General features: G+C 33.8%; 2 protein-coding genes and 1 pseudogene across 2 annotated transcripts; 2 read left to right on the plus strand and 1 right to left on the minus strand.

The window, feature by feature from the left end:
* The first annotated feature begins 27 nt into the window (after window positions 1–27).
* Window positions 28–3032, plus strand: LOC142555506 (protein NRT1/ PTR FAMILY 1.2-like; annotated as a pseudogene).
* Window positions 3033–8589: 5557 nt separating this feature from the next.
* LOC142555504 (protein NRT1/ PTR FAMILY 1.2-like) lies at window positions 8590–10961 on the plus strand. Its single transcript, XM_075666393.1, has 4 exons — window positions 8590–8836; window positions 8975–9192; window positions 9290–9837; window positions 10012–10961. The coding sequence occupies exons 1-4, from the start codon at window positions 8731–8733 to the stop codon at window positions 10838–10840; spliced, it is 1701 nt and encodes a 566-aa protein (XP_075522508.1). The 5' UTR covers window positions 8590–8730; the 3' UTR covers window positions 10841–10961.
* Window positions 10921–14798, minus strand: LOC142555507 (bark storage protein A). The gene is made up of 5 exons (XM_075666395.1): window positions 14516–14798; window positions 14370–14437; window positions 13433–13588; window positions 11461–11712; window positions 10921–11384 (listed from the first exon to the last, which is right to left on the minus strand). Exons 1-5 carry the CDS (start codon window positions 14736–14738, stop codon window positions 11031–11033), a joined length of 1053 nt encoding a protein of 350 aa, XP_075522510.1. The 5' UTR covers window positions 14739–14798; the 3' UTR covers window positions 10921–11030.
* Window positions 14799–16286: the final 1488 nt, after the last annotated feature.

Consider the following 16286-nt stretch of genomic DNA (forward strand, 5'->3'; position numbering starts at 1 on the left):
AACATTTAATTTAAAAAAAAACCCATTTAATCGGGAACTCAGAAATAGAGAAGAAAATGATCGAGGAAGAAGGAGAAGTGGTGCCTCTTTTGGAGTTGGGGAGTCGTAAAAATGAAGCTGATAATAACAAGGGTGGCTTCAGAACGTTGCCCTTTATCATTGGTAGGTATCAGTGCTGTATCTACTGATTAAAACCCCTAAAATTTAATTTAATTTAATTTAATATAATATAATTTAATTTAATTTAATAATCATATATATATATATATATAGAACTGTTCAAAAATTGTTTTTTCTTTTTGTTGGGTATTCTGTATCTGTCATTTGTCGAGTATGCGCATTATTGATTTCTGTTTCTTGATTGAAATTTTTGGAATTTGTTCTGGTTTTGACTCAACATGTATAAGGAAAACTACTCAATCAAGCTTAAAATTTCGATTTTTTTGGTTGTTACTGATTTGAAGTTTTGCTAATAAATTATGACAGGGGCTGAAGGATTGGAGAAGATGGCAACATATGGACTGACTCCTAATATGACAGTTTATTTGATGGGAAAGTATCATATGGGAATGACCACTGCGTCAAATGTATTGTTTTTTTGGTCGTCAGCAACAAATTTCATGCCAATTATATGGGCAATCATTGCCGATTCTTTCTTGGGCCAGTTTTATACCATCGGGGTTGGATCCATAATTTGCTTTATGGTATTTTTTTATTTTATCTTTTTTTTTAAAAAAAAAAAACTTCTTGTTTTTTGCCTATTTAGTACTTTATATGAAAATTATGAACAAAATTTGAAACCTTTTTCCATTCGACACTATGGAACATATTCGGCCTATTGCAGAAAGATCAAAATACTCTGTTTTTTTTTTTTTACTACTGTCATCATCATCTCCTCTTAGGGGAATGGAGTCAATCTCAGTTGAGTTTTATTTAATATTTTTTTTTTCTTTTTAAAGCTACATTCGGATGGGAGGCTTTCAAATAAAACCATTTCAGATCAAAGATTTAAGTTCATCCAACTTATTTGGCACTTTTGAAATCCATAAATTTGAAATAATCTCGTGACATTTTTAACTTGTTTATTAAACAAAATTGAGTTATTTGAAATCACTTTTTTGAAATTGTTTTTTTCCAAATGCAACTTTTCTTTTAGTGTGGGGAAATTTCAGCCTTGGAGTCACCCAGTAAAATGATGTACTCGTTAAAATATTTTTTTGTGCTGCACGTTGATGTTTATAGAATTGGAAACGTGAAGGGTTCAACTTTATATAATTTCATTGATACTTGTATAAATTTGATTCAGTGTTTGATCAAGTAAATGCTTGTTTGATCAAATATATTCATCTAGGGAATGATTCTTCTGTGGTTAACTACGGTAATCACAAATGCGAAACCGCCTCCATGCGATGAATCCAGCACCCATAGCTGCTCCCCCACGGTTCCCCAGTTTGCGTTCCTGTGCAGCTCTCTCGGCATAATGTCCATCGGAGCTGGGGGAGTCCGATCCTCGTCTTTAGCCTTCGGTGCAAATCAACTCCGAAAAGGAAATTTCAAGAAGACTTCATGTGTAAAAGATAGCTATTTCAGCTGGTACTATATGTTCACCACTGTCTCCGTCCTTCTTGCCTACACATGTGTCGTTTACATTCAAGACAACTTGGGATGGAGAGTTGGTTTCGCCGTCCCCGCGTTGCTGATGTTGCTTGCCGTTTTCGTGTTCTTCTCCGCTTCCACATGGTACATCAAACCGGATTATAAAACAAGCTTGCTAGAGAATTTGGTAAAGGTGGTCGTAGCTTCTTATAGAAACCGGCATCTTAAACTGTCTGATAGAACAGATGTCTTGTATCATCACAACAACGGCTCGTCAAATATTCCTCCCAGTCGGAAGCTCAGGTGAATGAAATTCAGAATGATTAGATTTATCCTTTCCCCTTCATGCGCTAAGCTAATGGATGATCGAGTCAGGGGTGGATCCAGGGATTCTTGGGAAGGGGATAAACAATGAAATTGAAGTGCTGAACTTTTGAACTATCGAACGAGTTAACACGTGAAATTTAACTGGATTTGCTGAACTTTATGTTGAATGTTTTCAGGTTTCTTAACTAGGCTTGCGTAGTTAAAGATCCACAGTGGGACACAACAGCAAATGGGATCGCTACAAATTCTAGTAATCTATGCACTGTAGATCAAGTCGAGGAGCTCAAGTCACTACTTCGAGTGATCCCGATATGGTCTTCAGGAATGATCATGTTTGTAAACGTAAGCCAGCCCTCATTTCTAGTACTCCAAGCCGCATCAATGGACCGAAAAATATCGTCTTTTGAGTTTCCTGCGGCTTCTTTTGGCATATTTACAGTCCTATCGGTCATAATATGGGTCATTCTCTACGACCGTGTGTTTCTTCCCTTAGCATCCAAAGTCAGGGGGCGGCGCGTTGGAATCAGCACTAAAACAAGAATGGGATTCGGGATATTTCTCACATGTACTGCCATGCTGGTTACAGCTGCAGTCGAAAGCATCCGACGAACAGTAGTTGCTGCTAACATGTCAGCGATGTGGCTGGTGCCACAGTATTGCCTCACAGGCTTTGCAGAGGCCTTAAATGTTATCGCACAAAACGAGTTCTATTTTTCGGAACTTCCGAGAAGTATGTGGAGTATAGCAGCAACACTGAATGGGATTGGATTGGCTTTGGCGAATTTGGTTGCAAGTTCTATACTGAATTGTGTCGATGTGATCTCGAAAGCTGGCGGGCACGGGAGCTGGATTTCGAACGACATTGATAAGGGTCGCTATGATTATTACTACTTGGTTCTTGCGGGGTTGAGTATGGCTAATATGGTGTATTTTATTGTTTGTAGCAGTGTTTATGGTCCACTGAAAGGGGAAATAAATCTTGCAGAACAAGAGGATGAGTTCTGAATTCTGAGTCTTGTTTTCCAGAATTTGTCTTTAATTCTGGTAGTGATAAATAATGTAATAATATGGGCTTCACTTTTAACGTTCACCCCTCTTATTAAGCAACATCTTTAATAATTACAATATGTCGAGAGCGGTAATGTCAAATACATAAAATGTCGGGACCGTGAATGCAAATTATCCGTATTTATTTCTGGTTTTGGAATCAATTCATTAATAATAATATTCAAAATTTATTTTATCTTTTATACACCATTTCCATAATATAATTTAGATCTATTTGTGTGTGTGTGTGTATATATATATATATATAAATTCATGAATAGTCAGTCATAAGAGTAGGTTTATTATAAGACTTTTCACGAATCTTTATATGTGAGACGAGTCAACCCTACCGATATTTACTATAAAAAGTAATACTCTTGACATAAAAAAATAGTCAGTCATACGAGTAGGTCTCTTGTAAGACGGTTTCACGAATCTTTATATTTGAGACGGGTCAACCATACCGATATTTACAATAAAAAGTAATACTCTTAACATAAAAAGTGATATTTTTCATGGATGAACCAAATAAGATATTCGTAACAAAATACGATCCGTGAGACCGTCTTACACAAATTTTTACCCAATCATAAATGGGATTGTCCAATGGTATGCATCGATTCTCGTTCACAATAAATCACACTACTGAAGAATATTAAGAATAATTATTGGATTTCCTCAAAAGAAAATATTGGACCGACGAAAACTTATCCACGTACGCCTGCAATTTATGTAAAGGGCTTAGATGTTAATATCATATTTGCCCAGCAATAAATATAATTTATAGGTTGTAATGCCCGGAAATTTAATCCTAGTAATCTGTAATTATTGATTTATAATTTGATATGATTATGAAAGGATTAATCGGGACACGATATGAGATAACGTGTAAAAAGATGTATGTGCGAGGAGGAGCTCTCGCGCATATGCGCGACCAGCAGGGCGCATAAGCGCGAAATGTCCAGAGAGCCTCGCGCATATGCGCAACGTGTATCCGCGCATATGCGTGAGACAACCCGAGAGTTGTGAACAATTCCTCGCTCATATGCGCGGAAGAGGTGCGCGAGATGCCGTGAAGGTACGCGCCAGGGTTTATCGCCTCGCGCATATGCGCGGAGGAGGGTCGCGCATATGCGCGAGACGTGTTGCATGAAGGATCGGCCATTTACTTTACATGCGTGAATGCAATATATATATATATATATATATATATATATATATATATATATATATATATGTAACAAAGCTTCGTTCCTCCTTCATTATTTCCGAGAAAAGAGTCGAGAAAAGTCTCTGTGAAGTTATAGAAAATCCTTACGCTTTTTGTGCAAAATTCGTCCGTCTGATTTTGAATCCGACTTCGGAACCGAGTTCCTAGCAATGTAGGCTACAACTGGACGTAAGTTTTACTACGTTTTAACATGTTTTGAAATTATGATGTTGTTGGAATTGAATACACGTCATATATGATGTTCTTGACATGTTAGACATCATAGAATCGAAGTCAGATTAAGAAACGGACTGATTATGGAATTGTTATGATTTTCTGATTATATTGATCTGAAATCGGACAGATTTGGATTATGGATGGATTACAAATTGTATCGGATATGAGTTACGATTTGTAATTGATGTCTGTTGATATGGTATTGACGGGGATACTGAGATTGTGCCGTTATGCTGTTATTTGAATTAAATCCGGATTAATCAGATTAAGTGTTGAATTGAGAATGGAATATTGATATTATGATTCTCAATATGTCGTTTCAGATTTACAGAGACAGTCTTGAGTTCAGAACTGATATTGCTTCAGACAGTGACTACAAACGAAAGGTATAAGTCAATGTGGTATCGGGAGATCGACTTAAGTCGGTTTAGACTTGAGTTTCCCTAAATCACATACTTTATTTTATTGCATTGATATTTGCATTGATTTGATTGATGTACTTGTTCTCTTGATTTATAGATAGCAGGTATTAGACGAGTAATCTTGTTACAGAAGTGCCTGATAGTGGCGGGATCGCCACGGGCACATTGCACGATGTCACAAGATAGTGTATGGGCGATAGTGCCAAAGTCTGTCACCGGATGATTGGCTATCGATGTGGATAGAAATGTGGCTTCTTCTATTACTGGTGATCGGTACTGTATCGATGTGGATAGAATCGTAACTCTTCTATTACTGATTATCGATATCATATCGATGTGGATAGAATCGGAGTTTCTTCTATTACTGGTGATCGATACTATATCGATGTGGATAGAATCAGAGCTTCTTCTATTACTGGTGATCGATACCCTATCGACGTGGATATAACTGGAGTCTTTCCTATTACTGTTGGTCGATATGGAAATGCCAACTTCTGAAAACCGGGATCCCTAGACTAGGATTGAGTCTAGTCTGAATTGTAGAGTTACGAGTATTGTCGACAGTCTGATATTGATTATGTTTCTGATTTTGATACCTATTATTGCTGTTATCTGTTACATGCTTTATATTTGTTTATATGATTGCATGTTTCGTTGATTTATACTGGGATTATATTCTCACCGGAATTATCCGGCTGTTGTCTTGTTTGTATGTGTACATGACAACAGGTGGGACATGATCAGGGTCCAAGAGATCAGGAGAGATCGTGATAGAGTGGAGACTTCGGACTTTGATGTATATAGGGTTTTGGCACTTGATAATTAGATGTTGAACCTTAGTTTTTACTGATTTGTAGACGGTACAGGACTTGTACTTTATTTTATACCGAGTTGTATATTAGTTTGATTTCACTACATTCCGCATTAAAAAGAAAAAAATTTTATGACCCTAATTACTTGGTTAGTAAATTGATGCTGATGACGATTAAAAACTGATTAGCGTCCGGGTCCCACATAGAGGTGGTATGAATGAATGTTTGAAAAATTAATTAAATTAAATTCAATTTATTGCTGATAAATATATATATGTAGATCACGACTTTTGTTTTCCAACCGTGAAAATGTGAGAATATTCTTTTATTAATATAAATCCATACAAATCTAAAAACTCAATAAGAACATATATGTAAAATTATAATTGCTCAAACACATAAATGTAATATCAAAATTTATATTTATACCGCCTAATATATAATAGATATTAATATTTAACTAATTATAATAAATTTCATCAAATATATATACATCGATGGTAGTGATTTATATCACTTCAAAACTAAAATATAACTTATGTATTAATTTTCTCAATAATTTATCTTGATACTATATTTAAATATTTTATCTTTTTAATTTTTTCTCTCTGTAATTTTTAAATGTTTTTAGCGTAATTTTATAAGTATATCTTTATTGTAATTTTTAATTAAATAATAATTATAGTATCATATGTACGAAAAAAGAATTAAATAAACAATAGTAGAATAATATTATAATATGAAATTTAATACAAACATATTTTATGGTTTTTAAACTAAGACTTGAATGTAATTAGTTTAATAAATTATTTTGAAAAAAATTTATATCAACGTTTTCGAATTTTAATATAATAATAATATTATAAAATATGAATATCTCAAAAGAATTTGAAGAGTTTAGCTCTATAAAGAAATTTAAAGGTTTTAGTTGAGCTTCTTTTTGTATATTTATATATCATATAAATTTATAAATTCAATCAATACACAAAACTTGATAATATGTGATCTTTTGATTTATAATTTTCAATTTTTATATGTTTTATTAATTATTTATGCTTTTTTAAGATTTTTTTAATCAATAATCATAAAATATGTTGGGTGCAATAATTGTACCTGCTTGGTAGAGCGATCGAACCATGATACTTGAGCTGATGTGCGGTTTAAAAGATTTGAATTGCAACATTACCACTAGCTATAGCTTTTTGTAAAACAGTAAGCACCCGGTCCTACAATTGGTTTCAGAGTTAAGGTCACGGGTTTGATTCCCATTGATTGCAGGGAGTGCAATTATTGGGAGGGAGATTGTTGGGTGCAATAATTGTCTCTGCTTGATATAGCGATCGAACTTTGGTGCTTGAGCTGCTGTGCAGTTTAAAAGATTTGAGTTGCACCATTACTACTAGCTATAACTTTTGGTAAAGCGATAAACACTCGATCCTACCAAATAAAAAATTTCTCAATCAAGAAAGCGACAAAAATATCATATACAATTTGAATATGTTACAACTTTTAATAGAAAAAAATAAATGATTTCAAACATTCAATATTATTTATTTATTCGCGGTATATTTAACAACAACAATCTCTAAAACATAAATCAAATTGTCTCAGATATACAATATTATTTATGTTAATATATCACAATATTTAATTGTATTAATCTTTATTCGATCATTTCTCGCTTTATCAAAACTATAATCGATAGTAATAGTACGACACAAATCACTTAAATCGTAGTATCACGTTTTGATTGCTCTACCTAGTAGAGACAATTATTGCACCCAACAATCTCTCTCAATAATTACACTTCTTGCAATCAATGAGAATCAAACTCGTGATTTTGGATTTGATATCAATTGTAAGACCAAATTTTTGTCGGTATAATAAAAGCTATAGCTGATGGTAACAGTGTAACTCAAAATTTTTAAATCCTACAGCAATTTAAACATCAAATTTCGATTGTTCTACCAAACAAATATAATTATTACACCTATCAACAATGTGTAACATACGTGTTATATGCTAGAATATATAAATACAAGAATACCTACTTTTTTTTAAAAAAATGTTATTTCTATTATATACACGTCATATAACTAAAAAAAAGTTATTTAAACAATTATTTTAATTAATAATTATATATTCTATATTTTGTCTCAAACATCATCATTATCATTATTATTATTATTATTTGAGTAGATTTCTTGTGAGACAATCTCATAAATCTTTATCTGTGAGATAGGTCAACCCTATCGATGTTAACAACAAAAATTAATATATTTTTCAAAGATGATCCAAATTAGATATTCGTTTCATAAAATACGATCCGTGAGACCGTCTCACCAGGGGCGAAGCCAAAGGCTCCTATACCCGGACTTTAGCTCGGGTGACCCAATTTTTTTAAAAAAAATTATATATAAATTTTATATAATTTTGGAATACTATAATATTATTCCGGGTAAATCAATTTAATATATTAAAAATTTATATAGTTTAAAATTTTAGCCCGAGCGGAGTCATATTTCTAGCTCTGACATTGATCTTACATAAATTTTTAACATATTATTTTGAAAAGTCCTCATATATTGTTACATACAGCATCATATCAGAGTATAACAATATAAAATGAGTAGGTCTATTATGAGATGGTTTCACAAATATTTATAGACGGGTCAACCCTACCTATATTCACAATAAAAAAGTAACATTCTTAGCATAAAAAGTAATATTTTTTTATGGATGATCCAAATAAAAAATTCATCTCACAAAATACGACCCGTAACATCGTATCTTCACTTAAGTTTTTGTCACGTAAAATTAGCGTACAGAACAAGAACAAGTCGACAGCAGGGGGCCTGCTGGGAAATATTCACAACCGTGCTCCCAGAAGATTAGTCCCATCAATCGCTTTCATGATGCTTCTTTTTATCATGGATTTTTTGCTACTTAAACCAACTCTGAGAGAAAGAGGAGGCTGGAGCAGGTACTGGGGTTGCTACTCAAACCTAACTCTGAATCTCCCCGAATCCCCGTCTATATTTTCAAGAACACATGTATATGTTTCTGTAACTCAAAAACGATGGAAGAAGAAGGAGAAGAGCCGCTTCTGGAGTTGGGGAGTCGTACTAGTGGTGATGATGATGATTACAACAAGGGTGGCTTCAGAACTTTGCCACTTATCATTGGTAAGTAATTGTTTTCTTTAAACAGTTGCTTGTCCTGATTTAAATTTGTCTTTATTTCACTCCATAATAGCAACCAAATTCAGGGTTGTATTGTGGCAATTCATTTGAAGTTTTACTTGGTGTAAATTATAATATCAGGGGCTGACGGATTGGAGAAGATGGCAACATTTGGCGTGACTCCAAATATGACCGTTTATTTGATTGGAAAATATCGTATGGGAATTACTGATGTATCAAATTTAATGTTTCTTTGGTCGTCAGCCACAAATTTTATGCCAATCATCTGGGCAATCGTTTCAGATTCTTTCTTGGGCCAGTTCTATACCATTGGATTTGGATCCACAATCTGCTTTGTGGTAAACAGATGTGAAACATTCCATTTTAAATAATTTCAGTTATTTATTTGATTCATTATTTGAATTAAATACTTGTTTGATCGAATAATAACTGCAGGGATTGATTCTTCTGTGGGCAACTACCATAATCCCGTATGCGAAACCGCCCCCGTCAGATGAATCTAGCCCCCTCTGCTGCTCCCTCATGGTCCCCCAATTTGTGTTCCTGTGCAGCGCGCTTGGCCTAATCTCCATTGGTTCTGGAGGAGTCCGATCCTCGTCGTTAGCCTTCGGTGCAAATCAACTCCGAAAAGGGAATCTCAAGAAGACATCATGTGTAAAAGACAGCTATTTCAGCTGGTACTATGTGTCTTACACTTTCTCCGTCCTCGTTGCCTACACATGTGTAGTTTACATTCAAGACAACTTGGGATGGAGAGTTGGTTTTGCAGTCCCCGCCTTGTTGATGTTGCTTGCTGTTTTTTTGTTCTTCTCGGCTTCCTTATGGTACATCAAACCGGGTAGTAAAACAAGCTTAGTAACCGATTTGATCAAGGTCGTCGTAGCCTCTTACAGAAACCGGCATTTCAAACTGTCCGATAGAACCGATGTCGTGTACCATCACAACAACGGCTCATCTAATATTCCTCCCAGCAGGAAGCTCAGGTGTGTGAGATTCAGAGTCATGAAGTTTATCCATTTTTCCCTCTTTCATTTGCTGTGCTAATACATGAGGGGGTACTATGAAAATAAAGAGCGAAAAGGAAAGTTACTGTGAAACTCCAAATTCACCTAAACCTGGATCAAAGCCTTGCTGAATTTTGTTTTGAATGTTTTCAGATTTCTTAACAAGGCTTGCATAGTTGAAGATCCACATTACGGCACAACGGCGAATGGGGTTGCTTCAAATTCGTGGACTCTTTGCACCGTGGATCAAGTGGAGGAGCTCAAATCACTACTGCGAGTACTCCCGATATGGTCTTCGGGAATGATCATGTATGTGAACATATGCCAGACCTCATTTGCAGTACTCCAAGCCGCATCAATGAACCGAAAAATATCATCTTTTGAATTTCCTGCGGCCTCATTCACTACATTTACTGCCCTATCCGTCATAATATGGGTCATTCTCTACGATCGTGTGTTTCTTCCATTGGCATCCAGAGTCAGGGGGCGGCGGGTTCGAATCAGTACTAAAACAAGAATGGGGTTTGGGATATTTCTCTCATTTATCTCTATGTTGGTTACAGCAGCAGTCGAAAGCATCCGGAGAGCAGTACCCGCGGCCAACATGTCAGCAATATGGCTGTTGCCACAATATTGCCTCACAGGCTTTGCGGAGGCGTCAAATGTTATTGCGCAAAGTGAATTCTATTTTTCGGAACTTCCGAGAAGTATGTGGAGTATAGCTGCATCAATGAACGGGATTGGACTGGCTGTGGCGAATTTGGTTGCGAGTTTTATACTGAATTCTATCAATATGATTTCTAAAGCAGGCGGGCAAGAGAGCTGGATTTCCAACGATATCGATAAGGGTCACTATGATTATTACTACTTGATTCTTGCGGGTTTGAGTATGGCGAATACGGTGTATTTTATTGTTTGTAGTAGTGCTTATGGTCCATTGAAAGGGGAAAGAAATCTTGCAGAAGAAGAGACGAGTCCCTAGCCTTACTTTCCAGAATTTGTATCTTAAATTAAAATCTTACAGTGGTAGATTAATTATATTGAATTAAATATATCGCTGTATACTCGAGAAAAGAACACAGATTTTCCATTGAATTATTGCACCACAAGTTTTCGTAGATCAGATTGAAACTTGAAATCAAACCAACGACCATCCAAATTACATACATCTCTCAGAAAACTTTAGACTTCCCCAATAACTCAACGAATGCCACCACCGCCGCCACAGAGTTGTTAGCCGCCAATGGAGTGAACAAGTCGGCCTCATTGGAATTGGCCGAGCCGCCACCAGCCAGGTCCGAGAGTGCCCGAAAAGTGATGAAAGGCACCCTTTGCTGGTAAGCAATCAAAGCCACGGCTGCACTCTCCATATCCACGGGGCTGATTTCAAATTTTTCGTACAAAAAGGTTCTGTACGCAGCATTGTCCAAATAAATGCTGGCACTTGTTCCTCTAGCTACTCTACTTACTTTGGGAGGGGGAGACAAGCATAATGTTGAATTGATGCACTTCTCCAAATCCAAACCCTGAACAGAATCGCACTAGTAAACACAATCAATCTTATTTTCAAAAAGAAGACAGCGTATATTAAAATGGTGTTACCTTTAGTTGTTTGGAGAGCTTATAGTAAGTGGAATCAACAGGAACCCAGAAAGCATGTTGCCTTTCTTCTGGTGTGCCGTCGACTGGGAAGATTTCTTCTGGTTGGTACCAAACGTTATTTAGTAGATTATCGTTATTCTTACACATGCTTACATTTGTTGCATAATCTGCAAACTTTATGTAACCGATGTCTCTCGTGTAGTCGCCATTCGCTTCGAGGGGTAACTCGTCTTCGGGACCGTTCCCGTATCTCTGCGAGATTTTAACCAAAGATCAAGCCCATCAAGCGGAGTAAACCGATTTATTAATATAAAAATATATAATTGTGAAAGTAAATTAAAAGAATTAAAATGTATATATTTTTTAAAAAAATAACAATAACAAAAAAATATGTGATTAATTTTTTCGAGATACAGAAAATAAATTAGAGTTGTTTTTACTTTGTTAATAATTTGAATACAAAATAAGAGTGTTTAAAAATCAAATTAAACTGAGTTAAACCAATTCACCAACATAAAAAAAAATTAATTGAGAAAAATTATTGTTGTATGATTTTTTTAAAAATATATTAATATTAACATTATTGATCTTTCGTTTTCCTGTTGTCAAATTAATATTATTATAAATTTCATATTATTATTTTGAATATTACTATTTTTTATTTAGTTTGTTGTAACCATTATTTTTTTCATGAGTAGGTCTCTGTGAGATGGTCTCACGAATCTTTATCTGTGAGACGGGTCAACCCTACCGATATTCATAATAAAAAGTAATACTCTTAACATAAAAAATGATAATTTTTTATGGATGACCCAAATAAGAGATCCGTCTCACAAAATACGACCCGTGAGACCGTCTCATACAAATTTTTGTCTTTTTTCGTTATGTATTTTTAAAACTAACAAAATAAAAAAAAAATTTACATGTTTGGTTAGCAAGCTGGTGCATTTATTTTTTCAAATAATTGTCTTTTTCAATTTAAGATATTTTTTTAAAAAAAATTAAATAATCGAATTTAAAAATAATATGTTAAATCATTGAAAAAAAAGACATTAAACTCGAAAAAGCATGGCCAAATACATTTCAGGCGCGTGCATTTAACACTTCCAATGGAAGGGGCTCTTAGCTTATTTTTCGAAAAGTAGTTTACTTAATAGCAAATTAATTTTTTATAAGAAGTTTTGTGTTATGTAAGAATTTCACGAGGGATCGGAATGATATCAACTCATATGTTCTCTTATAAGAATATTTTTGTTATTAAAAACTAGTGCGAGAATCACTTATTTATTTTCAATCATTTGTCACTTCTGATCTTTCCTTATCTTTTCGTAATCTATAAATATAATTATTTCTACGCAGGCAAAAACTTGTGTGAAACGCTCTCACGGGTCGTATTTTGTGAGACGGATTTCTTATTTGGGTCATCCATGAAAAAGTATTACTTTTTATAGTAAATATATTGCTTTTTATTGTGAATATCGGTAGTGTTGACCCGTCTCACAGATAAATATTCGTGATACCGTCTCTCGAGAGACATACTCTTATATGTATAAATATTTTTTTTTCAAACACTCTCTTGATCCTCCAACTGGGTCTACACGGAAAGGAGGGGGGCGTTTATGTATATTTTACTCTTTTTCAGCTTGGAATATAAAATATAGCGATCTCATATAGCATAGAATACATCAAATCCACGCAAAAGATACAATTTGCAACAATTAAATATAATTCCTTAATCACCATCATATTAATTTTCAAAACTTGGTTTATCATTTAAGTTGACTAACTCGCAAGCTGCATTGAATAAAAGACTTTACTTGACAAATAATTATATATTGTCACATCACAGTATATTATATTCCCTGGAAATGAAATCATTGTTTGAGAGACTTAAGAAACATAATAAATAATATATTAATATTGAAATTTCCAAAAATTCAAAATATAATTGGCTTGGTGTTGGTGGACTTACCTGCCAACTCCAAAGAGCCGAATGAGACCAATACTTGGGAATGGCAACGTCTCCGATATTAAGAGATGGATTTACGTTCCCAGCTATTCCGTAATGCACGATTCCTTTCACTTTGAATAAACTCAGCAATAGCTGTGTAGTGATGCCTGCGTTTAACTACATATAAATGGTTATCATCTGCGATGTAGCTCGGGGTTTAACACTACACATCGAAAGATAGCGGTTGTGGGTTCTCACGACGTTAAAAAAAATTTATTTTCATGAATAGTTAGTTGCGTGAAGTATAACATTTTTGTTGATGTTAATTTAAGTTAATCCGAATTGTACGTAATTTGACATTTAGATAGCGGGGAAAATAGGCAACTGTTTATTTGTCATTTCTATAATCCGATCACGATACATACTTCTTCTAGGCCGCCAATATTGTCTCATATATTATATATATATATATATATGTCAAAAAAAGACTATGGAATATAGATATAAAAAAAAATTAATATCAGACGAAAATATATAGTTTTTAAGCTAAATTTCAAAGCATACAAATGCATCTTAATCAGGGTAAATTCCAAATATTTATATATATATATATATATATATATATATATATATACACACGCAGATAGAATGAAATAAGATTGAATAGAATGGATTATTGGTTTTCTAATGGTTTCAGTGGTAAAGTTTTATTTCTTTTAGTATTTTCTCATCCAAGTGCTAAATGTGATGTCGGATATTATTGATTTGTCTCTCAGTTTTTTGCACCGGAACCAAGTCTCGAAAACTTAATTACGTGAGTCAAATTCTCAAAACCAATCAAGATATTTGCAAATTATCCTGCTCAACACAACTAAATAATTAGCATATATATATATATATATATATATATATATATGAACTCGCAAAGCAAAAGAAGTTTAAAAACAATGGTACCTACCATGCCAAGGCCAGTCATAACAGACACAACTTTTACTCCATCAATCGTTCCAAATCGAAACCTCTTCCCTGTAGATCAAAGAGAATTCTTCAAGTTCGTGAACGTTGTCATCTAGAAACAAAAGCTTGCAAAATTTGTGCATGTACCTGCAAAATCAATGGTGAGATTTGTAGGTTCGTAACTCGGATGTTGAAGAAAAGGGCTCAGCTCAAACAAGTTTGGAATCACTATTCCAAGATAAGGCCCGTTCTTGTTAGCATTCAAGATTTCTTTTAGTGTATTTCCATGTATTTCGCAGCTCGCAAAATTTGGGACGAATGCCAAGAAACTGAGTAAAGCTAGAGATGTTAAAAACTTGGTAGTCGACATTTATGATTGCACGAGTTTAGAGACAGAATGTATATTTGGTGAGGAAGGATGGAAACTCCATTACTTATATAGATGAAAGAAGCTCAATTACTTTGCTAGTTTGAATGGATAAAAAAAAATTCAAATGAAAATTCGGATATTCCAAGTTGATGTCAGCGTGTAAATATATTGATCAAAGTCATATTTGTTCGATAAAATTAAATATTGCATGCTATTTTATTTTTACGCACATGTGCAAACTTTTCTCCCAAGGCTTGCCCGTGACCCGTGTCACGATAACTCAAACACTCTCGGATATGAACATATTGTATAAAATGCATTGAGAATAACATTTTCGGTATAACATAGACAGTACGTCACTATCGGTTTTGAACATGAGGAAAGAAAATTGCCACACTATTAAAAAAAACCAAAAAAAACATTATATATGTCGTTCATACTTCATCGTTAAAGACTAGAAAAAAAAAATTATATCTCATAGAATTTCTAGAGAATTTTATTTCTAAAAATAAAATTAAGATGTATCTTTTTATTCAAATCAAATCAAATCATTAACTAATTGGCAAATTTTTTGCAGTGCATATGCATATTAATAATTGTACTGTTCACGTTTTCTATATGTATCATTCTCAATTTTTTGGAAGGAAACGGTCTTGTCTGGATTGAGGAGCACCACTCATTCTTTTTTATTTTTATCTGTGTATTTTTCAAAATGGGAAAAATGTGTATATATGTAAATTTTCCAAAACATGTAGTTATAATTTCAAACAAACTATTAAATTTCTTATTGATTTCTTGAAAACAGATTTGACGGGTATCCTTTAGAAAAACTTTACATGTTTCACCGGAAAACATTTAATTGGTTATGCTTTTATATAAAATATAATTACAAAAAAATATTTTAAAATAAAATTGGCTTTTTAAAAACATTTTTGGATGATAAATTACATTGACCAAAAAACTGAAATAATTAATTGTTTAATTAAAATTTCAAATTGAAGCTGATTTTTTTTTCCCAAAATAAACTGAAAATATATCTGCAGAGCATATAATCTCTTTCGTGGGAGTAGAGTTAAAAACATGGATTGGAAAATTTTAAAAATATCAACACGCGGAAAAGGCCAGAGAAAACTCCACCTTACATTTGTTATCCATCTCTCTCGTCGGCAGGCCAGGCCCATTGCTCACGTGCTTATGTCAGCTTTGCACCCGGACACTCGAAGTATATACACCACAATTCAAGAATTGTGCATATCAAAATCAAGTTGTTTACAAATCTTGGTACTGTATAATTTTAATTAGAATAAATATCTTGTAAAACAGTCTTATATATTTATACATGTGATATTGATCGATGCACTCCATAAATGAAATGAAACTTCATACTTGTAACATAAAATATGATATTTTTCATGGAGTGGATAAAGTTGAAGTTTCATCTCACAATATTGAAACGTGAGATGTCTTCCACAAGTTTTCTTATTAAAATTATTCAATATCTATTATTAACATTGTTTACCAACATATATATAAATAAATAAAGGAACT

This window comes from Primulina tabacum, chromosome 9, assembly GCF_025594145.1.
Source record: "Primulina tabacum isolate GXHZ01 chromosome 9, ASM2559414v2, whole genome shotgun sequence".
In the NCBI taxonomy this organism is placed as follows: Eukaryota; Viridiplantae; Streptophyta; class Magnoliopsida; order Lamiales; family Gesneriaceae; genus Primulina; species Primulina tabacum.